This window comes from Lissotriton helveticus, chromosome 5_1 (assembly GCF_964261635.1).
Source record: "Lissotriton helveticus chromosome 5_1, aLisHel1.1, whole genome shotgun sequence".
NCBI classification, from domain to species: domain Eukaryota; kingdom Metazoa; phylum Chordata; class Amphibia; order Caudata; family Salamandridae; genus Lissotriton; species Lissotriton helveticus.
In genome coordinates this window covers 935,883,512-935,908,002 of record NC_136065.1, presented here as the reverse complement: position 1 = coordinate 935,908,002, position 24,491 = coordinate 935,883,512, and the positions used below count along the sequence as shown (strand labels likewise).

The following is a 24,491-nucleotide window of genomic DNA, read 5'->3' as shown; positions in this document are numbered from 1 at the left end:
CACAATGGAAGTATGTACATGTAGACCAAATATGATTTTTATTTATTTATTATTTTTCTCTCAACAACATAATTATTTTACATGTTTATACAAAGTAATACACAAAGATAGGTACATATCTATAGTGAAAAAAATGCTTGTTTACAGAGGGATATGCTGTAAATTTCTTTTTGCGTATGGTGCTTATGTGGGGAAGAGCCTAATCTTGAGTAGGTTTCTGAAGATAAGGTGGTTGGCGGTGGACCTTATGTTGGGGGGTAAAGAGAGCCATAGTTTGGCTGCTTGAACAGAGAAGGATGTGCCACCCATGGTTTTTTTCTTGTATGGTGGGATTTTGAGGCGAGATGCTCCTTTAGAGTGGAGGTTCCTTTGGTGAATGTGTTTGGTGCTTTTATTCCTGATGAAGAGCGGTCCCATTCCACGTATTGCTTTGTGGGTGATACAAAGCAGCTTGAACGTGGATTTTATGGCAACCGGTAACCAATGCAGGGCTTTCAAGGCAGGGGAGACGTGGTCTCGCGGTTTGATATGCAAGAGTAGTCTGGCAGGCGAGTTCTGAATCCGTTGTAGTCTTTTCATGGTCGTTAAAGGTGATCCGTGGTAGAGGCTATTGGCGTAATCGAGTTTGGACAGAACAAGGGAGCTGGGAGCTTGGACCTTGTGTGGGAATCCCAAATGAGGGAAATTTTGTCGCAGCGTTTTATAGTAGCAAAGCTTGATCTTGCTAGTTTATCTAGTCATCGACAGCTTGGAGTCCATGGTCATTCCGAGGTTTCTTACTTCCTTCGATACTTTAGGCAGTGATCCAAGTTCATCAGGCCATGCAGCAAGCGGGTTGTAATGTTTCCAATCGCCACACGTGACTATTTCAGTTTATCAAGCATTCAATTTGAGATGGCTCAAGGTGATCCACTGATCCACGGCTCTGAGACAGCTGAAAATTGGTGATTTTCCAATGTCTTTGGGGCATTCCAGTTGAAGGAGTATTTGCATGTCATCTGCATAGTTATAGCACGTGAGGTGAAATGTATTGATCAGTACTGGTAATGACTTCATGTAGATGTTGAAAAGCATGGGCGAGATGATAGAACCTTGAGGGACCCCTGCTTTTGTGGAGTACGGTTTGGACGAGAAAGGTGGGGTATGGATGACATTAGTTCTGTTTCGAAGGTAGGACGCGATCCAGTCTAAAGCAGTTCCCTCTATGCTGGCTTCATAGAGTCTTTGTTTCAGAGTGTCATGGTCAACCGTGTCAAAGGCAGCTGAGAGGTCCAAGAGGAGTAGCGCAGCAACCCAGTTGCGGTCAACTATATTCTTTAGGTCATCCCAGATGGCAAGGAGGGCATATTCAGTGCCTCCTCCCGGACGGAATCCCGTTTGGAAGTCTAAAAGTATGTCATTCTCTTTAATGAATTGTGACATCTGGGCGAACTCTGCTCTTTCTATCAGTTTGCCCAGGAACGGTCAATTTGCAATGGGCTTGTAGTTGTCAGGGCTCAGCGGATCCAAGTTTGTTTTCTTCAGTAAAGGGCGTATGTATGACTTTTTGAGTTCTTCTGGAAATATTCCAGTAGTTAAGGAATCGTTGATGATTCTTCTTACTGGAGTGGCAGCAGAGGTTGTTAAAAGAATTGTCTTGAAAGTTTGTGCCGGACAGGGGTCAGAAGGGCTGCCGGCAGGTCTGCTTGCTTCGACCAGGTCCATAAATTCATCATGCGAGATGTGTTGGAAGGAACGAAGAGGCTTGATTAGAGCATTCTTGGATTGTTGTTTTGTACAAGGGTTAGTGCTGGTGCTTTGTTTCTGTTTTAAGTACGATTCCAATGTGAGTGCTTTGTCCATGTGATGATTTGCCAGTTTGTCTGTGAAATCTTGAGTAACAGGATGAGTTCCTTCTAGGCAATTTGGTTTGCGAAATTCATTGAGTATTTTATAGAATTCTTTATTTGCACATTTAGCGTTTTGAATTCTGTCTGAATAGTACCTTTTCTTAGCTTTTTTGATAGCAGACTTGTGTAATCTGTTAATTTTCTGTAGGTGAAGTTTGTCTTGTTTGGCGTTTGTTTTGAGCCAGGTACGTTGCAGTTTCCAATTTGTTGCTTTATGTCTTCTATTTCTATGTTTCTCCAAGGCGCTTTTTTTCTTTTGTTCTGCTGTGTGGTTTTGAGTGGTATCAGGATGTCAAAAGCTTCCTGTAGCCACTCATATAGATTTTGAACAGAATTTATGGTTTCCAGATTTGTACTGGATCTTAGTTGTGTTTCCAAGAGTTTGTTCCATGGCCGATAGGTGGATGGATGTAAGGTAGTTTTAGGGCAAAAGTTTGGCAGGATGACTCCTGGCTCACTTGCAGAGGACGCAGCTCCGGGTGCAGGGGCGATCTTCCGAGAACCACAGGCTCCAGGAGACACTGGGGGCAGCGCGTGACCGCCTGAGCCCTCCCTTTCTGCTCCCACCGCCATAAGACCTTGCGCCTCCCGCTCCGCGGGAGACGCAGCGCCAGGTGCAGGGGCGACCTACCGGAGAACCACAGGCTCCAGGAGACACTGGGGGCAGCGTGTGAGCACCTGAGCCCTCCCTTTCCGCCCGCACCGGCATAAGAAGACCTCGCGCCTCCCGCTCCGCGAGAGACGCAGCGCCGGGTGCAGGGGCGACCTACCGGAGAACCACAGGCTCCAGGAGACACAGGGGGCAGCGCGTGACCGCCTGAGCCCTCCCTTTCCGCCTGCACCGGGGTAAAAGGAAAACGTCACTTCCGTCCCGCGGGACGCGCGCGAACATGCGCAGGGCAAAGGGCGGGCCGTCAGGGGCCAGAGGAGGCCGGGCCGGGACACCCCCCTAAGTCCTGCAATGGGTTAGCGCAAACAATTGTGTAATGGGGGTCAGGGAGGTCAAAAGGCTAAAGTACCGCGGAAATCGGATTCTATTATTTCATACTTGACCTCAGCGGTGGGTGTTATTAGCAAAGAAATCGCTAATGCAGAAAAGGAGCTGGGTTTGAGGCCACCCGTAACGATCACAGAAGAGGTTGTGACAATTGATTTGCCTACCCCAGGGGAACACTTGGGGTCTCAAACAGTACTAATAAACCCCACGAACGCTAGTGAGGCAGAAAATACTATAGTGGAGAGAGCTGGCCCCGATATCCTGGACTCCCTTTCCCGCCCAGAAGTTTCTCTGGGAGCAAGTGTACAACAGAATGCGGGAAAACGAAGTACCAAGAAATGTTCGAGAAAGATGAAATGTGTAATTGATGTGTGCAGTAACATTGACTCTGTTATAGAAAAAAAAACTGAGTGATATGGTAGAGAATATGTTCAGTTCACGTTTAGAGCCTGTTTTAGTGGGGATTGCCAAAGACATTGTGGATACGCTTAACACATGTGTTGCAGGTCTTTTAAAGAGATGTGACCTAATTGACTCTTTTGTCAAAGAATATAGAGGGCAGTATGAATCATCTACACAAGCCCAACAATCACACATACCTGTAAGCAGGGCGCAAGGAGAGTTATCCCACAAATGCCCGGTCAACTCTATTTCCTTCTCTCTTGGGTGCCCCTGCAGCTGGTAATAGAACAGTTGAAAAGAAATTAGAAGGGCGCCCTATTGTTGACAAGAAGTCATTAAAACCTTGTGTAAATAAGTTGCATCTCCCTCCTGAAGCAGTTCCCTTGGTAGCCGTACTCACAGGAGTACCCCCACTGGAAGAAAACTGCAAAGAGTCCACACATGAGCTTTTAAGATTGTCCAGGAATTGGTGTTCGCAGTACTCCAGTGGGGACATAGATATCTCCTCAAGTATTAGTATGGCCAGAAGGGTAGGATGGGTCGGGCATCACCCCAAGTCCCTGGTAGGGGATTCGCACATGGGCGGGACTATTCACTAGATTATGACTATACACAGAGATCCCCTACTACAGAACAGACCATTGCCTCTGGGCTATTTCTACCCAACCCCAAGCTTACAAACAAAAGCTTACACTACACTCCCACCTCTCCCAATATGGAGGAGAAAGTCGACCCCACGTACTGCCCAAAATTCTGCTTCTCCCCAGATCATGTGTCAGCCGGCTCAGAGCTCTAATGAATTAGAAGCAGACCCAAAAACATACGCGGGGCCCGAAAGCCCCCAGGAAACTGATTTAGCTCTGACTAATCGTTTTTCTCCATTATCCCAACTGGAGGAGAACGATTGACTAGAAGATATAATTCATATACTAGGGTTGAGTGCTACGGAGCATAACCCAGTTGCCTCCTGCAAGATCGTTAGCTGGAATATTGCAGGAATAAGGTCAAAAAGAGGAGATGAGAATTGGGTGTCATTTTAAAAATTGTACGACATAATAGCAGTACAAGAAACGTGGGACACAACAGACAGTTTCCTTTTAGATGGGTACAGTCAATTTGGCATTCCCGCAATTTCTGGTTTGGCTGGGAGAGAAAAGGGTGGGTTAGCCCTCTACTTCTCACTTAAATTGAATGGCACTTTAAAGCAGCTAGAGTCAGGATCCCCTAACTGTTTAATAGTCAAGTTGTTTGTGTCAAAAATAATAAAAAATGTATTTATTAATTTATTAATCAACATTTAGTCTCCCTGGAGGATTTTTTTATCGGATTATAGATCCAAGCAAAACACTTTTGATGCTATTCTAATGGGCGATTTTAATATACACCAGTGTAACTTCGATTGTAAGATCGAAGATCAGCTAGGGCCCCCCTATTCTATGCTGACATATTTTGAACATACGAAACAAGAGGAGGGCTTAGAGAATTTCTTGGCCACTATGAATTTTTTTGAATCAGGGTGTGTTGATGGTGGACCGAGGGTTCCTACATTTAAAGGGAAAGACACGGGTACAGTTATTGATTATATTTTTTTGTCATCTTGTGTTTTATCTAAGGTTTTATCATATAAAGTTGTAGTATCTGTTTTTAGTGATCATAACCCTGTGATCTTAGAGGTGGACTCAGGGGCTGCTTTAGGTTTCAGAGAAAGCCAGTTAACGGTAGCTAGTGATCTGACTCCAAAAGACCAGGGAAGAAGACTTAAATGGTCAAAGGTGGTTCCAGAAACCTTCATAGAGAAAGTCCTGATCAAGGCTGAAACTGAGGTAGCTATATGTATGGATAATTCTGCTCCAAATATGAAGATAGTTGCTGCTTTTGATGTTATATGCTCCCAGATAAAAATTGCTTTGACGGTCAAAAATAAACCGGGTCCTTGTCAAGGGGAAAGATGGTTCGACAGAAGCTGTTCCCTGGCACATTCGGCCCTGCTTAAAGCTTTGAAAGTAAAACCAAGAAACAGGGGGCAGATTGCGAGTTTAAAAAAATCGTATAAACAGGCTATTATACACTGTAAACAGTGGATTACAGACAAAGCCTTGAATAAACTCTTATCAGAAGAAGTTCTCAGGGACAGCGAACAATTTTGGTCTACGGTTACCATCATTTTTTCTCTGGGGTAGAGAACACTCCTCTGGAATGCATTATTCCAGATGATCAGTGGCTAGCACACTTTGGGAACATTTACGGGAACCAGAGCCACGAGACCCCGATAATCGATGTATTTTCGAGGCAGTCAGTCCCCCCTGTAGTCTTTGAGGAGCCTGACGTTGAAAGAGCAATTGTCGAGATGTCAAAGAACAAAGCGCCGGGCCCAGATGGGGTCCCGGCAGATCTATACAAGAGTGCTCCTAAATTTTGGGGGAAGATCCTGACAAATGTTTTTAACGCTTAAGGATCAAACGGGTTCCCGGCATCATGGGCCACATTAACTATTATCCCTGTTTTTAAAAAGGGGAAGAGAGGGGACCCGTCTTGCTATAGACCAATTTCCTTGATAGACTCTGCAGTTAAAATCTTGGGCAGAGTCATCTTGCATAAATTGACGGATTGGTTGGATGGCAGGGGGGTCCTCTCAAACCCCCAATATGTTTTTTTTTTTTTTTGGAAAACCTTTATTTCAATTGCAGTATTACATTTGCGAGCCTACAACCACAGGGGCCGGCAGTCACTAAAACAATAGAGGACAGTTGGTATTGCCAATTTACACAGCTTTCAGCTGACAGCCCGGAGGCCCAGCAGCATTTCAACGTATCGTTTCGACAGGAGCAGAATAGTGGTGTAGGATATAATGAAGGTCTTACTGTTTTAATTATTGTAAAAACAAGAAGAAACAACAATAACACACGAAACAAAAGGCAATGCGGCGAACATACTTCTCATGGGGGAGAGTCATATCATACAAACATATAGAAATAAGGATGAAATGAAAAGTGGGAGGGGGGCCCCCCCAGGTAATCGGGCACACAATACGAAAATCTAAATATTTGTAGGAACGGCAGGTCACGGGGACTGTGGCAGTACCGGGGCCCCCGCGAACTGGGGGGCACAGATCTCCCCACGATACGAATTCCATTGGTTCCAGACCCTACCTCACTTCTTGGGCCTACCACGTGCAACATATACCGTTTATTCCCTGAACATGCACCAGTCCATATTTTCTTCCCACGCAGAAGTCGTAGGTGCCCTCTGGGACGCCCATAACTGTGCTATGTCTCTTTTAGCCACCATGTTGCCAAGCGTAGCCCATTGCGTTTGTGCCACAGTGTAGTCATTCGGCTCCCATATATTCAGCAAAGAACGGCGGTCCAATATGGTTTTAGATCGAAAAGAAGCACCCTAGACCAGTGCCTGAACCTACAACTTTTAATAAGTAAATACACAATAGCCAAGGAGGGGTCCTTTACATGGGTTTTATTGACCTCTCAACAGCCTTTGACTTGGTGAACAGGTCAAATTTGTGGCAAATGTTATTGGACTTGGGCATTGATCCATCGGTGGTTAATTTTTTAGCTGACCTTCATTGCGGTCTTTTAGCGTCAGTAAGGGTCACTCAGGAGGGGAGATGCACGAGTTACTTTAGTTCAGAGAGGGGGGTCAGGCAGGGGTGTATTTTGGCCCCCTTTCTCTTTACACTATATATAAATGCCCTGGAGACATCGTTAGGTGAGGCCTCTTTGGACGTCCCACGTATAGGAGATACTGTAATTCCGGTTCTCCTATACGCAGACGATGCAGTCCTATTAGCCCGTTCTGGGGTAGGATTGCAAAAATTATTGGACTTTTTCTGTAAATTTATGGTGTCCCTGGACCTGAAAATAAATATAAAAAAATCCCATGTAATGATTGCTGGGGAATACAGTAGGAAAAAAATAAGGAAAACTTTCTTCTGTTGTGGTGCAGAGGTTAAGAGGGTGCCCATCTTTACATATTTAGGGGTCATCTTCTAAAATATAAAAGTAATGCGGTTGCTAGATCCACCTCTTATGGGATTTGAAAAGCGTTTGGGGGCCAGACCTATGGAGGCAATTATTAAAGTGTAGAAATCGAAATGTTTGGCAATCGCCACATATGGCTCTGCAATCTGGGGTTATACACCCCAAGATAGGATTCAAGTGATTGAGAACATATTTTTAAGATCACTTTTATCAGTGCCACAGTCTACCCCTACCCTCTCAATTCACACCGAGCTGGGGTTGGGTTATGTAACAGACTTGTTGAAAATTGCCCCACTGATCTGCTGGCTAAAGACTTGGCTTAATCATGAAATTTCACTGAACCACCTTATCCTAAAGGACTGTTTAGCCCTGGATAGAGTCAGCAAGATCCACCGGTTGGCCTACATTAAAACAATGTTCACAAGACTGGGGCGTCCTGAGCTTTATTCTTCCCCTGACTGTATCAAGCGAGAGGACGTGAGATGCATAAAAATTGCTATTTTAAACATGTTTGTACTAGAAAGGGAGGAACAGGAATTGAAAAAACCTCTTGTAAGAGCTAATTCTCCTGCCCTTAAGCCCTACCTTAAACTAGTAACTAGACCCTTCCACCGGTATCTTTTGACTAGATTTCGTTTTAGTTTAATACACCTGACGCTGGGTTCTTTTCCAGCATGGGGTACACCAGAAAATTCTATCCCCTGCAAGTGTGACAATTTTCTGCACAAGACACTTTACATTTTACTATGTTCATGCGAGCACTACTCAGAGATTAGGAAAAAATGTCTGCTGCCTATTTTGATGGAGGCGGGTTTCATACAGGTCAGGCCCGCCCTCATTCACCTGCAGATGTTAAGTAGTGCTCGTGATATATTTCATATTGCAAGCTTTTTAGTGGCTGCGGTGAGAATTAAGACAAAGAGTTTTTGTGCCCCGAATATCCCTGTCTGATTCTTATTCGTATTAGTGTGTGACCTTATGATTAACTGTGTGATCTATACCCCTGTCATAGATGAATTTAGATGAATGTTAAAGTTTTTAATGGAAAATGCTTTTGTATATTTTTTTTTGTAAGACCTTTATTAACACAAAGCGATTGACACAGCATGAGCCTACAACCCTGGGGCCGGCTCGCTACGTTAATATCAGTAACCATCATTGGATATGTTCGTTGCTCATAAACATCTCTGCATTGTGAGGCGGAGTCTCCCCGCATGCCTCACGCATGGCTACTAGCTGGCATATGGGATGAGTCTTACATTTTCACATTTTATAACAAAGAACAAAAGAACAACATTCCCCAACTTAGACCATACAGTGCAGTCTCACTTGCCACACTTCAGCTGCAATGATAGTTCCAGTTCCCCCCTAGTTCCTGCCGCCACCTAGCTATGCTTTTGTATATTTGACATGTATTGTTTGTACCTGTGCTTTTTTATGATTTTAAATAATCGAATAAAAGTGTTTTGACTGACTGACACTTGCAGAGGACAACCGGGCACTGAGTATCTACCAATGGTAATTACATTACCATAATATCCCTAATGGAAGGAAATTGAACCAGTGGATTCTCCTTCAGACTTCCTTCCCCTAGGAACCAGAGGATTTTTCATTGCCAGCCAGCTGTACACCAGGTCCTGAGACTGCTGGAATGCCAGAGAAATAGGATAGTGCACATGAAGCACTATGCGTCCTTCTATTGTTTGTGGAATTAAAAATAGACAATTTATTCACTTCCACCCTTATCTTTTGTTGTTTTTGTCCTCTTCACTTTTCCTTCCTTCCTTTTCTCTCTCTTCTCCACCATTGTCCTCACTTCACACACTCTCCATTACCCAAACTCTTGTTCTCATCCTTTTTGTAGCATTTGATGTTATGCGCACATGGACCCTCGTGGTTCTGGGGCGGACTCTGAACAGGAACTACGTCATATGCAGGGAGGTGCTAGGGTGTGGTTAATGTTGAGTATGATATAATCCGCAATGTGTGAATGTATGCTGAGGAATAAAGAAGTATTTGACGGCAGCTTCCGTGTGGTGTATTTCATTCTCAAGCTCCAGGGCTGGGGAAGACTAAACATCTGGCCACGAGTAGGGATAAGTGTCCCGAAGAAAACATGGCTGCTCTCCCTGAGTTTGCAACAGCACAGCACATTGCTAGTGCATGCCACGTGTGCCTCAAGTCAGTGGAAAGCAGTCTGAGACTTGTACATGTGGAGTCAAAGCCCTGCTCCAAACCATGCACAGCCAAAGAAGAAAGTGAAGGGCCTGCAGAGGAGCACATTCAAAATGCCGGCCAAAACCACAGGAGAAGCGGTTGACGGAAACTCTGCGCTACTCCCTGAATACTGAGTAATTACCCAAATGAAGCATAAGGAATCCGGCAGTGACAACCAGGTATGAGAAACAGAGAATTTACCCACTATCAAAGACAAGTGAAACATTCTACAACCTAAGATTGGGCATAGTTACCCAAGTTTAAAGTTTAAGCACAGGGGTTGTGCTTGCAGAAGTTGTATAGGCCGCCGAGTACAGCAAAAGCAGGCTGAAGAGCATGTGTTCTCAATGGCAGAAAAGAAAAGTACAAAATACAATGCAGCCATAATCCTGAAGCCACCACCACCCTTCAACACTTCTTCTAAGAAACAGAACACTAGTGCCAGGTGGGCGGCGTGGACAGTGCGCTGGATACAGTGTTCCCACCCGTATGGTTACTTGGAGCACAGTTATCTCAGAGTGCAGTCTTTTCTTTGCTTTGAATAAATTTGGAAGTGGTTTCCCCCTACAAGCAAAGCGCCTGCAAAAAGGTCAAGAAGGTAGCCATTGCAGTCACACAGACCGCTTTGGAAGAATGTGTGTGTGTGTGTGTATGTATATAACAATTTTTGAGGAAAGATGTTAGTCTCAATGTCAAGACGTATTTGTCCTACTGATTCTGTCACCATCCCAACTTCTCTCACATTTAACAGTCATACAAAGAATCAAAAATTCAAATAAAAAAATAAGACGACCTCTTTTGGATATTGTATATCCTGGGCTTTTAAGATAAACAAATTAGGGGGCGCTAGAGGGCGCCAGGAAAGATGGCCACAGTTTAGTGCTGCTATGCCTGGCTGAGTCCTAATCCGTCCATTATCTGCCCAAAATCATTGCATCGGAGCTTGCCGCTGACTGCCCTGTAACGCGAGTACATCCTGCAGCGGATGAAGTGAGCTATGTTGCTCTGGAGCCATTATGAGTGCTGCCAATCAAGACTCCGAGGAGCAGCTGCCGCGTGGCAACATGGCGGCTGCTGCATCCTAATTATATTTGTCCCGCTGCCTCGCCTAGCTGTGTGGAACCCCGCTGGGGGATTGGCGAGCCCCACTGGTGTGGCTATTGTCGTGTGTGGAGAGCTGAGCCCGATTCCCAGTGTCGCCCTGCGAGCAGGGGTGGTTTCTCAGTGCGCCAGTTCCAATAGCCGGGATAAGCTGCAGGTCTCACCACCATCCGCCCCTTTAGCTGAGAAATCTGACGGAGCTCGCGACTGGAGCTCTGTGCCCTGCCCTTGGCTGTCCTTGGTTGCCGGGCCCTGGGGCTGCTGAGCTCTTGAGTGCCTGTGGAATTGCGGCCTGCTATCGCTGCGCATACTGGTGCAGATTTGCGGAGTGCCCGAGTTGGGAGCGAGACGATCTCCGGATGCCTTAAGCCCTATGCTGTGCGGGACGGTAGGCGCCGACAGTGGGCAGCAGTGAGTGGGGTGCGGCCGGGCTCCCGGCCCTTAGCTGCAGCGGTGGGTGAGGGCCTGAGAGTTAGGCTGTGCTCTGCAAGATGTGGCCTATGTGTGCGGTGCGCTGTGTTGGCGAGATTTGGTGTGATCCTGCATAGTGGCTGAGTTGGGACCTGTTGCACCTTAGTGCATTCCTTCTGACCTCCGTGCTTCTCCTCAACTTTGCGCTTTCACGCCCCACCTGCATCATAAGTGCCGACCTACTGCATATCCCTGGGGCAATCTGCGAGGGCCACGACTTTTGATCACAAATCGTTTGCAGCCGGTCCAGGGTTCAGTGACGCTTGAGGACTGTCCATTTAGCTTCCTTTCATCATTATTCTGTCAGCATTGGACGGAGTTGTCAACCTGTACTGCCCCAGAACCTCCGTGACTGTAACCTGGGTGTGTTTGCTTGGGCCTGGTGCACTGCTGTTCCCCCGCCTCATTTGTACCCCCGTATGGTGGTCGTGACTTGACGGGCCCAGTTGGACGCAGCGGGCTTCTGATCTCTGGATTTTTTTTTTTGCAAAAACAATTTTTATTGGCATTTCAGGTAAAGACATTCAGGACAGCGGTCATTGCTTGCACTCTCTTTGAAGTGTACAGGAATATAAGTCTTTTCTGAAAACACACCATTTGTAAAAACAAACCCACAACCAGTCCCTCCCTGGATCCCACCCCCCTTGTCAGTGCGCCAGTGTCCTCTTTTCAACAGCTAATGCTCAACAATCCCGCCCTCCTTCCGGACAGTTGAAGGGGGAGGTAGGTGATGCTTCCCATTGGGGGGCCTTAACCCTCACAAACTTTGTCGTTATTTATGTCAGGTGTGTGTTGTATCCGGAACAGGGAACCTCACCCCTAAAGCCCCCTATGGCGTCGGCGCCTCACTATCCTCATCCCGGCCGCCCTCAGGGAGTCGCAGCTCGGCCACAAGGGCCTCCCATGCTCTGGCTGTGTCTAGCGCCTTGTCATTATCTAGCCGCCTGGCCTGTTGCAGCTGCAGTGCGCCCTCTGCCTTAGCCCACCTCTCCAGTGTAGATCGCCAGCGCGAGTAGTTAGGGCCCTGGCTGGACTTCCAATGCATGGCGATTTCCCGTTTGGCCAATATCAGGCCCAAGTCAAAGAATTTGCTGGTGACGCGAGTGCGGGGGGTATGAGGGAACCACAATAACAAGCAAACGCCCATATCCGCTCCAATATGCCGATCCGTGACAGCATTCAGGCAGGCCATCACCGCCTCCCAGTAATCGGTTAACTTCACACAAGCCCAGAACATATGGGCAAAATCCGCCTCCTCCACTCCACATCTGGGGCAGAGTGAGGACGCGCCCTCAAAGTACTGTGAGATCTTGACCGGTGTCAGGTAAGCCCGGTGAAGAGAGAAAAATTGGATCATCTGGAACCTGGCATTCCTCGTGCCTTTCCATGCACGCCGCAAAAGCTGCGGCCAAGTCGTGTCGGGAATCGGTCGTCCAATATCCGTTTCCCATTTGACTCTCAGTCCGTCCAGGGGCTGCAACGTCGCTGACGACAGCCTCCGGTATAGACAGGTGACGGCCTTGTAAGTACCAGCCGCCATAACCACATATTGACAACTCTCAGACGTCGGCGGTTCAGAAAGGCCCTTCCTCCAGTGGCGTTGGATGCTAGCCACGAGCGAGGCGTGCAACAGGTAATCCCCCCTCGGGAGGTCGTAAACGTCACGCAGCTCCTGGAATGACAGCAGCGATCCCTCCTTGTACAGATCACCGATCATTTGCAGGCCTAGGTCCTCCCAGGTCGCCAATGCTGACCAATCCCCTCCATGCGGGAAGGCAGTGCACATCCCCAGTGGGATCTCCGGGGCATATGGGCGAGCGACGCCGGCTCGTCTATGACATCGCAGCCAGCAATTGCGGATCGTTCGTTCCTCGCTGGAGAGTAGGGAAAGGTCCAGTTTCTGGGCCAGAATAATGAAGGACATGATATGTCTCGGGAGGAATCCGCCTGCAGTCCCTTCCGGGCCTCTGAATTCAAGAGCCACTTCCTGAGTAAGCCATTGCAGCTGGGCCGCTAAATAGTACCATTCGAAGTCAGGGGCAGCTAGTCCCCCGTCCGATCTAGGGCGCATCAGTGTGGTCAGCGCCACTCGCCTCCTGCCCGCACCCCAAATGAACTCGGTGAGCAAGGATCGCAATCTGGCGAACACAGATGCCGGGATCCAGACCGGTAGTGTGCGAAACAAATATAAGAGGCGGGGCAGCGCCACCATTTTGAGTAACGCCACTCGCCCCGCGACCGCCAGCGGGAGCGTCCGCCAGAACCCCATACAGCCCCGCAGGTTCCGGATCGCTCTCTCGATGTTACCCTCCAAGAGGTCCAATTGGGACCGGTATATGCGCGTACCTAGATACGGGAGGCAGTGATATTCCCACCGCAGCTCGTCCTCTGGTTGGGAGTCGTCCGCTCCCGTCACTAGCGGGAAGAGGCCTGATTTCTTCCAATTGACCCTTAGTCCCGAAAGGTGGCCGAAATCCGACAGCAGGCGTCTAGCCCCGCGTAGGGCAGCGTCTGCATCAGCCAGAAACAGTAGGCAATCGTCGGCGTAAAGGGATATATAGTGAGTATCGCCTCTTAGTTGTAAGCCCTCATATGCCTGGCCCAGACGGGCATGAGCTGCCAATGGCTCTATAGCTAACGCAAACAGGAGGGGGGATAAGGAGCAGCCCTGTCTGGTTCCACGTTCTACCCTGTAAGGGGCTGAAATAGTGGCCCCGGTCTTGACTCGGGCCGTGGCCGCAGCATAGAGTAAGGAGGTCCATTTCACATATCGCTCACCCAGGCCGAAGGTCTCCAGTACGCGAAGCAAGTACGGCCACTCGACGCTGTCAAAGGCTTTCTCAATATCAGTTGACAGAACAGCGGCTCCCGGCAGACCGTCAACATAGCCCTCCATGACCCGAAGCAGTCGTCGCACACAGGTGGCGGTAGTGCGCTGGAGGATAAACCCTGCCTGGTCCCGGTGCACCAATGCTCGCATGTGGGGCAGCAATCGCGTCGCAAGAATCCTGCTCAATATCTTATAGTCCGTTGTGAGCATTGATAAGGGTCTGTAGGCCGAGCGTGAGGTGGCTTCGCCGTCCCGCTTCAGTAAGGGAATCACCAAGGCTTCCCGGGTCGACGAGGGGAGAGTCCCCGTGTCCCACGCCTCTCGGTATACCACAAGCAAGCGCGGCACCAACACGTCAGCGTAAGCTGCATAAAACTCGATCGGTATCCCATCTGTACCGGGAGTCTTCCGGCGAGCCATCTGTTTAATGGCCACCCGAATCTCACCTTCAGAGATGTCTCCGCCCAGTGGGGCCACGTGCTCAGGGTCTAGTCGGGGGAGCTGCGCCACCCGGAGGAACTCATCCAATTCTTCTAGCATACATGGCTTCGCACTCCTATAAAGGTGTGCGTAGTATGTGAAAAACTGGCCATTGATCTCCGACTGAGAGTAAACCTCATTCCCTTCCGGCGTAGAGATAGCCACAATCGGGGTGCCACGGGTTCCTGGAGAGGCCAGCCAGGCTAGAAGTGAACCCACTTTGTCGCGTTCAGCATGAGCCCGAACTAGGAACTCTTTATAATCAAAGCAACGCAGCTTCTCCATCACTGCCGCCACGTCCTCCCGCGCCGACGAAACCGCCTCGCGAGCCTCCGGGGCTGCGTGGAACCGCTTCTCCTCCTCGCGCAAGCGATCCTCGCTCCTCGTGAGGTCCCGTAGGAGAGTTTTCCGGACTCCCGCCGTGGCCGATATGCATAGCCCCCGAACCACTGCCTTAAAGGCGTCCCACTCCAGCGCTCTACTAGAAGCCGTGCCCGCGTTAGCGCCAAAGTAGCCCTCCACCCCGATGCCTACTTCTGTTCGAAATACCGTGTCCTCAAGCGCCAGCGGGTTCAATCGCCATGTCGGCACAGCTTGGCGTTGCCGCGTCCAGCGGATCGTCACCAGACAAGGGTTTTGGTCAGAAATTGTTTTGGCCAGGTACTCACTGTGACGGACCAGGCACTGAACATCCGGCGTGCATAGAATGCTGTCAAGGCGAACATGAAGCTCGTGCGGAGGGGAATAGAACGAGAAGTCTTTCTCCGTTGGGTGTTGGGTTCGCCACGCATCAACCAGGCCCCAGCCACTCTGCCATGCTCGCCTACTCTGTGCTAGCCTGTGCGCCGCTGCTTGCGCCAGTGGAGGGTGAGACCTATCCAACCCCACATCAAGGACTGAATTAAAGTCCCCCCCTAGTATGACTGCATTGGCTAATACTGACGCCAGTTTCCCCGAAAGGCGCGCAAAAAAGGCAGTTTGGTCTACATTGGGGGCGTATATACTACAGAGTGTTACATCCCTCCCGTCCAAACGGCCCTGTACAGCTACGAACCTCCCCTCAGGGTCAAGCACCGTCTGCAGTGGCTGAAAGGGGACCCCCGCCCGCACCCAGATCAAGACCCCTCTCGCAAAGGCCGAGTAGCTCGTATGAAACAGCTGACCCCGCCACCTGCGCTGTAAAGCCCGCCCTTCACGGTGGTCAACATGCGTCTCTTGTAGAAAGGCTATTTGTACCCCCCTACGAACAAGATAAGCATGTACCTTGTGGCGCTTCAGCATGGAGTTCAGTCCCCGTACATTCCAGGTCACACATTTGAGGTCAGGTATGGCCCCCATTCACAACAGTAAAAGTAGCTTCGTCGATAGATAAGAGTCTGGACACACTGACATCACCCCCAATCCAGCCCCAAAACACCGCCCAACAACCCCATGACCCACCCATCCCCAGAACAGGCCCTAAACAGCAGAGTCCCATCCAAAAGTCAATAACCTCAGTTTAACCGTCTCCGGCAACTACCAGAGTCCCACAGTAGGTGTGAGAAAGAGGGGCGGCTTGTCGCTACCTCCAGTAGTTCGTGAGCGAACCATGCCCCCTGGCCAGCCCTCCCTAGTGCGCCCTCGATGCCCCACATCTCCGCAACCGTAGAGGTCCAAATCACCAGCAGCGGGAGGGAATCCCTCCACCACCCCGCAACAATCCACCACTCCCAGCCATGTGCCTCCGCCCCAGTCCCAAACAAGGGTCCCACGGCAAATACGATACCAACAGGACAGGTCCCGAAGGTCACTCATCCAATAAACCATCAGCTGTCCCAGGTGTGACCGGAGGTGGTCCCTTATCACCAACACTCGACTCCTCCGACACTGCGTCCTCCGAGCCCTTCCGGGAGCCCGTCTCCGCTGCAGATAGCACCGCCACCGCCCTGGAGATGTTCGAAACCGCCCGAAGGGCCTCCATGCGTTCTAACTCGGTTTGCGAGACAGAGGGTGTTCCAGCTTTCGGCGGTCGCTTCCTGGGTCTCCGGGATCGCCTGGATTGCTGCGGCTTCCTCCGCTGTTCGTCAGGTGCAGGGGGATCATCCGTCCCAGCTTTATAGAGCTCCAGCCAGTCCCACACGTCATCTGGAGAGTCGTAGAAAGAGGATTTACCATCCAACATAATCCTCAGACGCGCAGGAAACAGAAGCGAGTAGCGGATGCCCTCCTCCCGTAATGCTCTCTTGACCGCCAGAAGTGTGGAGCGCTGCCTCTGCACCTCGAGGGAGTAATCCGGGTATATAGAGACCTGAGCATTGTCCACCCGGTAGGGCCCCAGTGCCCTCGCCCTCTGTAGGATAAGATCACGGTCCCTGAAGTGCAGCAAGCGCGCCACCACTGGACGCGGTGGCCTGCCCTCCGCTGGGGGCCGAGCTGGCACCCGATGGGCGCGCTCCAACGTGTAAAACTGGGTCAGGCCCTCTGGCGCCACCACGCTGCGCAGCCAGGGCTCCAGGTAGCCTACCATGTCTGTCCCTTCAATTTTCTCCGGCAGGCCAACCACGCGGATGTTGTTGCGGCGATTGCGCCCTTCCGCGTCTTCCGCTCTTTGCTCCAGCAGGTGTACCCTGTGCTGCAGCTCCCCTATGGCAACCTCGTTCACCTTGGTCGTCGGTTCTAGCGCGTCCAGACGGCATTCAGTCTGCTTGACCCGGTCCGCTAGCTTGCCGTGGTCCGCTCTCAAAAGTCCCAGGCTTGTGGATACTTGGCTGATATCTAGACGCAGGGCCTCCCTGGTGTCTGCAATGGCCTGTAGAATCTGCTCCAGTTGGCCTTGAGGTAGGCCCGACGTCGGACCCTCACTCACGGTAGAGCTCTGGCTGCTCGCTGCCCCCTCCTCCACATCCGTCGGGGGCTTCTGGCGGCGCCCCATGGCTCGTAGGGCCCCACTAATCCCCTCCTCCCGAAGGACACAAAGTGTGCAGAGGGGTCCCCGGTAGCTCCTCACCGCAGCCCAGGGGGGTTCCGGTCCCAGCACTCTCCAGCCAGGGGTTCAGGCGATCGCAGCGTGTGTATCCCCTCAAAGCGGGCAAACCGTGCCTCAGAGCAAAGGGGGGCCAGTCCCAGTTTGTAGCCAGCCAGCACCAGTCCCGGGAGTCAAGGCTCTCAGTTCAGAGGACTCCCCAGTGTACCAGCACCCAAGCCTACAGCGCCCAGCAGAGTGTTCCTGGCCCGAGACACCTCGGTGGTCCCCCCAGCGTCGGATCCTCGAGGTATCCACCGAGTAAGGCAGGCAGGAGGAAGGGGGGGACGTCACCTACCAGCAGATGCCCCCTCCTAGGGGTAGGCCGCGGATCCCAAAGCCCTCGTCAACACCAGCGCCGGCCCTATCTGTCCTCGGAGGGGTTCCACCAACTGCCGCTCCCCCTGCGCCACCGCGGGATGGCCCGCGTCTGTCCGTCACCGCTCCGGTGTTATTGCCGCCAAGCCGGCTCGTGTGGGTGGCGGAGGCCGAGCAGCCCGCACCGCAGGTCGGCCGCTCGCGCACGCGAGGCCGGGGATCCCGCCGGGCGCCCAGGCCGCTCAAAATGGCCGGCGCTGCGTCAGGGACTCCACGGTCAGCGCGCCTCTCCCCGCTGATACGAGGACCTTGCCTCCGGGCCAGCGACGGCCCTCCAATGCCCGGGCAGGGATGCAGGTGAGCGCCCGTCAGCGGGCGCCTCCAGTGGGTCCCGGTCGCCGGTTGTCTTCCGTGGCCCCAGGCCGCCCGGCGGGTGTCCAGGCCCGGGGGCGCGAAACTCTAGGTCCCCGGCTCCGCTTCACTTGCGTAGGCCTCCAAGTGGCACGTCGGTCCGCTTCGCGTCCCGGGCCCCAGGAGCTCCGCTCAGGCCACCGGATCGCCGTCAGGCAGTCCCAGACCCCGTACACTGGTAACGGGCGCCTGAAAGCAGGGCAGAGGCAGGATAACAACAGGATAATTAGCGGGCTGGCCGGAGCTCGCTCAAGCTGCGACCACCATCTTCAAGCGGCAAGCCACGCCCCCCTTCTGATCTCTGGATTTGCTGACTACTGTTGGTACACCTCTGGGTTCGGTCGGTTAAGGAGCACAGCCCACCTTTGCCTTGTTCTCTGCCGCCATGGGGTGCACAGACAAAACGCAACCTCGCCTCACGTTTGAGGTGCGTAAATCCACCAAGCCGCAGCATAGAGTGGCCTCGGACTCCGAGGCAGATGTCTCTGGGGAGGGCCCCTCTAAGCCGGAATCAACTTTGCTTGCCATATAGAAGAGCTTTCAATCCATCGAAGGGACCATGACGGCAGTGAATCACAGACTGGACCATATGTCCTCCCAACTTGAGAAACAACATGCAAGGATGGGTGAAATTGAACAAAGCGTCTACACAAACGAGGATGGCTTGAGCGAGGTGGTGGACAACGCTCTTCACATGGAGAAGGTGTTAGTGCTTATTCTATTGAAGAACGAGGATTTGGAGGCCTGGTCCCGCCGCAACAATATCCACTTCACGGGCCTACCGGAGTCCACCAACACGGGCAGAATGGGGACTTTAATTGAATCCCTGATCAAGGATATATTCGGCCCTGACACCTATCTCTCCTATGTTCATAGTGGAGCGGGCCCATCGTTCTCTGGCGGCGAGGCCGGTGCCAGGTGCCCCACCGTGTCCTATAATGGCACGCCTATTGAACTATCGGGACCGGGATGTCATCTTGAGGTTTGCCAGGGAAAAGGGCGCAATTAACCATCAAGGCAACGCTTTGTCTTTTTTCCCCAGACTTCACAGTTGCCGTCCAGGCAGCAAGGCGGTAGTTTGGTATAGTTAAAACATTCTTATAGTCTGAAGGCATTCCTTATGCTATGCTGTAGCCTGCTCGCTTAAGGGTGGGCCAGGAAGGGGATTGTAAAATCTTCACATCTCCTAAGGTGGCAATGGATCATGTCAAGAAGCTGAAATGTAGACGTTCTGAGGCTGCGGAGGCTCATGACGATGAGGAACAGTGATGGTGTACCTAAGTCTGCTCTATAGATGTGATACTGCCTGACATACGTGACATAGCTGGCCTCCTCATGTTGGATTTCTCCACTCGCATTGTTGCCTGATCATACCTTGCTGACTATTGCCTGTCGCTTGTTTATGTACTGTTTGTATGCTCAATGCTCACTTTTCTCTGTTGCAGGACTCGATTCCAATGGTGGTGGTGGGTTCTGCCCCAGATTCTGGTTCCTTAGAGGGTCATGCCCCTAATTCCCGAATGGCGCCATGTTTCTCTCCCTCCTGGTCTGGCAGGAAGAGCCTTGGGGCGATTGGGGGGTTGTTCCCGCCTTACTTCGCCTTCCTGATTACCCGCGCAACTGGGATGAACACTTTTGGGGCTAGGTTTCGTAATTCCCACTGTTTCCCCACTGGAGATAATTACACTGCCCGCATCTATTACAATATTCGATCACATTATCCAGCTGCCTTGCAGGAATAGTACTACACTTTGGATAGAACTTGTTGATGCAATGCTTATTGACGTTTGCCTGTAACTCTTTGCACATTTCTCTTATTAGCTCAGCCACCTTTTGTAATGTAGGAGGTTCGTAGCACTCTGGTGCTCCCCGCATGGGGGTTCACCAAAAACAGTTCTGGATCTGTTGTTCTCCATGTTGGGGACTGTTAATGCAGGGGAGAGGATGGCTTTAGCAAGTTTGGGTCGCTAAAGTGGATGTGGGTCGGTAAGGGCGGGTTAGTGGGCACTTTTTTCTTGTACTTTTATTGTACCTCTTCGATCTGATTCCGGCATTATCTCTCACATTACTAAATACATCTGACTCTGCAATTCCATGGGCAGTAACATAAAGTTCCTTAGCTGGAATGTGTGCGTCTTGAATAGTCCTAAGAAGATACGGTCAGTGCTAGCGCAGTTAGAAAGATTTGACGTTCAAGTGGCGTTCTTGCAAGAGACGCATCTCACACCGCAATCGGAAAAGAATGTCGGCGCACGCTGGGCCGGGCTGAGGGTTGCCTCTTCTTACTCCTCTTATGCTCGGGGAGTGGTCTTGGTGAAAAGAGGAGTCCCTTTTACTCTGCTCCACACTGAAACGGATACACAGGGCAGGGTGGCGGTGGTCCATGGTCTCCTTGGGGGAAACAGCGTTTACAACGCTGTGAGTACTACGCGCGTTGGTAACAACGCGGATGTTACATCGTCCGCGTTGTTACCACGCATGGCATTACATCGCAAGTCGTTTCTACGACTTGCGCTAAATGGCGCGCAACACCAGGGAATGTGTTGGATTCTAAATCCAACACATTCCCTGCTGTTGCGCTAACTGGAGTAGGAATAGTCATTTATACTATACCTAAGTCCAGGGCGCCATCTAGTGCAAGTCGTAGAAACGACTTGCGTTGTAATGCCATGCATGGTAACAACGCGGACGATGTAACGTCCGCGTTGTTACCTACCGCAATGAAATATGTGGCGTTGTTACGTCACATGTTCTGCCTTGGAGGGGTGGGAGTCCTTTTAGTAAATGTCTACGACCCAAATGTTGACGACCCCTCCTTTTTCACAGATGTTTGGCACTGCATTTTCAAATTTCCTTCGGTTGAATTGTTCTGGGGCGGCGACTTTAATGTCTGCTTAGACGGACTGCTGGACAGACAGGGAGTTTGTGCGACGCAACACAGCCAGTCATCTGAGGCGCTGCTAGGTTTTTTAGATGCAGGGGCTATACAGGACATTTTCCGCATCCGGCACCCGGGCAATCGTGAAAGGACATTTATATCCACGGTGCATGGCACATGGTCCCGCTTGGACTTTTGGCTCCTTTCAGAGTTGGCAAGCACATGGGTTGTGGTTGTTCGCCACCTGGCCAAAACATTATCGGATCACTCCCTGTGTTCCTAGAGATGCGTGCTCCCACTTGTGAGCGCCCCCGTTTCAATGGCGACTGCAGCCCTCCTCACTTACGGATCAGGTGTTCAGGTGCACAGTGAGTGTGGCCATTAGTGATTTTTTTAAAGAAAACGCTGGTTCAGTGGACAGCCCTGGGACCCTGTCGGAGGCATCTAAAGTAACTATCAGGGGTAACTGCATGGGATCACAGGCGGGGGTTCTAAAAGACTCACAACGTTGGATGCATAAACTGGCTGACAATATTTCTGCTTTAGAGCGCGAATATAATCAAAACCCAGCCTCATCTACACTAGCTAGCATACGATTGCTGGTAACGGAATATAATGACACAGCGGATCAGGAGCTAGTGCATAGGTCACGGCGCTTTACTATGGGGGCCGCCCCAGTCGCTCACTTGCTCAGAAGCTAGCTGCGCCACAGACTCAGGACTACATCACGGAAATACTGGACCCTGGGGAAATAGCGCACTATACTTCGCCTGAAATCAGTAAGGTGGTGCTGGACTTTTATTCCAACCTTTATGGAGAACGTGTCGGCTACTGACATCAATGATTACTTAGATGATGTTGCATTTGGCTGGCTTTCTCTTAATCAGCGCAAATACCTCACTCAGCCCTTTGATGTGGAAGATGTCAAAATGGCCATTCAGTCGCTGCCCACTTGCAAGGCTGCAGGCCTGGACGGACTGGACTCCCCAGTGAGTTTTATAGGCTTATGCTGACGATCTGGCACCCAGGCTCTTAGATGTCTTGGCGGAAGCATATGATAGTGGCACTCTCCCCCATCGCTTAAAGAGGCCTTTCTGGTTATGCTCAAGCCAGACAAGCCGGCTAATCAGTGTGATTGCTACCGCCAGCTCTCCATCATAAACACTGATGCCATAATTTTGGCACAAATGATTGCCAGTCGGCTTCAACCCCTCATCCTTAATCTGGTCCTCCCGGATCAGTCAGGATTTGTCCCTGCCCGATCTCCGGCGCATAATTGGTGCATGGTCTTCTCCACCCTACATTAATTTGAGGCCGATTTTTAAGCGGTTGCTGTGTTACTCGACGCAGCAAAAGCATTTGATTACCTGCAGTGGGAGATTATGTTCACTGTCCTCCTCCGAATGGGGCTACCACCCTTTTACTTGAAGTGGATACATCTCTTATATGAGGCGCAGGCGGCGCGTGTCCGTGTTAATGGTTGGGTATCTACCACGTTCCCTATTCGGCGTGGCACCCGGCAGGGCTGCCCCCTATCGCCAATGCTTTTCGAACTGGCTCTGGAGCCATTGGCCTGCAAGCTCCGCCAAAGTCAACCACCAGCAGCACTACGATTTTGACAGCACCCATTAGTAGTCTCGATGTACACCGATGATATGCTTCTTTATGTCCGGGAACCTGCGTCATTTCTCCCAGAGCTGCTTCGCGAATATATAAAATTTGAACGCTTCTCAGAGCTCGGCATAAACTGGGCAAAATCGATGGTGTTCCCTCTCACGGCTGGTACGTGACGCGTTGAGCTGGACTTCCCACTCACATAGTCAACTGACCCAGTAAAGTATCTAGGGGTATGGATCCACAGGGACCCTGAGGTAGTTGTTTCGGAAAATTATGGCCGGGCCCTGGTCCAAATCACAGAACGTGCAACGCGATGGGCCAAACTCCCGCTTTCCTTAGCGGACCGCATCGCAGTAGTCAAAATTACCATTTTGCCCAAACTACTTTATTTGTTCATTAATATCCCCATTCTTCCTAATCTTGCATTGTTAAATTCCCTTCGGTCAGTGCTACTCTCCTTCGTGTGGAGTGGCAAGAAGGCCAGCTGCAGCTGGGGGGTGTTAGTATTACCGTTTGAGAGGGGAGGCTTTGAAGCCCCTGACATGCGCCTCTTTTATCGTTGTGCACAGGCCCAGTTTGCTTATTACTGGTTCTACCCACAACGTTTCCAGTCGCATGTAGCTATTGAAGCTGACGCTGTCCTCCCGATGGCGTTGGCTGCGGGAAAGCAAAAGACACACAATTGATAGACGGAATGCAGAACAAATCAAAACATTCACCCCCAGTCAAGAGATCTGGGTTAAATCCATCCTTCTTTTGCTCACCATGCCACCCCAGTTTAGACCTGGCCATATCCAAATCAGTCTTGACCCTGTGCCTCATGGGAACAGTCCAGCCCGAAATGTCAAGCCAGGTCCTCCCTGGACCGGGAACAAGAATCCTAGGACCGTTTTTGGGGTTTCACCCCTCTTCAGCCAGTATAACTTGATTCCAGTGGCACAGTGAGCCCAGGACCCACGTCTGGGCATACCTGGCGCACTTAAGGCGAGAAAGCAAAAGACACACAATTGATGGACGGAATGCAGAACAAATCAAAACATTCACCCCCAGTCAAGAGATCAGAGTTAAATCCTTCATTCTTTTGCTCACCATGCCACCCCAGTTTGGACCTGGCCATATGCAAATCAGTCTTGAACCTGTGCCTCATGGGAACAGTCCAGCCCGAACTGCCAAGCCAGGTCCTCCCTGGACCGGAAACAAGCATCCTAGGACTGGTTTCGGGGTTTCACCCCACTCCCGACTTGTCTGGCGGGAGTGGTGAACCAAGAACTGAAATCAACCCTGCACTTTCCACGGCATGGGCGTGGAAGTCGCTGGCGACGTGTGCACAATTGCAATATCTCTACACCCCAAGGTTACCACTTTCAGCGCACCTGGAAATCTCTGCTGCCAAGTCGTTGAGCGCAGTGGGAATAACCCAATTGGGGGTCCTTTATAAACAAGGCCCCGTTCAGATCACTCTCTGACATACAGGGTTGTAAGGACCAAGGGTTTATGCTCAGGTTCACATATGTGCGCATATGGCAGGCTATACGTTCCATTTATCCCGATTACCCAGCAGAACTCCAGCCATTGTTAGCACTGCAGGCAGTGTTAGCGGGTGCGGATCGCACAGGCCTGATCAGGAAATTGTACACGGCTTCGCCGAAGAAGTGAAGGTATTGCTGTGTTCTCACTGGCCAGCTAACAGCAAATTGTAACCTCCGCATCATCCATTTTAATTACCTGCACCAGCTATATTATACACCAATGCAATTGATGCGGTATGGTCTGTGGGAGAGCTCCTGCTGTGTTCGTTGAGGACAGGTGGATGCGGACTTCTTGCATCTCGCATGAAACTGCAAAGGTATATACAGTTTTTGGGGTAAGGTTACAGGCCTGCTC

At 50.8% G+C, this 24,491-nt stretch overlaps 1 protein-coding gene across 13 annotated transcripts in view; it reads right to left on the bottom strand.

Moving 5' to 3' along the window:
- CPEB3 (cytoplasmic polyadenylation element binding protein 3) overlaps nucleotides 1-24,491 on the bottom strand; it is a 1,058,629-nt gene that overhangs the window by 619,186 nt on the left and 414,952 nt on the right. For 3 of the 13 annotated variants that reach the window (XM_078643412.1, XM_078643411.1, XM_078643413.1), the window contains one exon: nucleotides 3,486-3,564. The exons of the other annotated variants lie outside the window; for them this stretch is intronic. In XM_078643412.1, coding sequence (XP_078499538.1) covers nucleotides 3,486-3,564 — 79 coding nt within the window. The remainder of the gene's footprint in view (nucleotides 1-3,485; nucleotides 3,565-24,491) is intronic. 13 annotated transcript variants of the gene reach the window in all.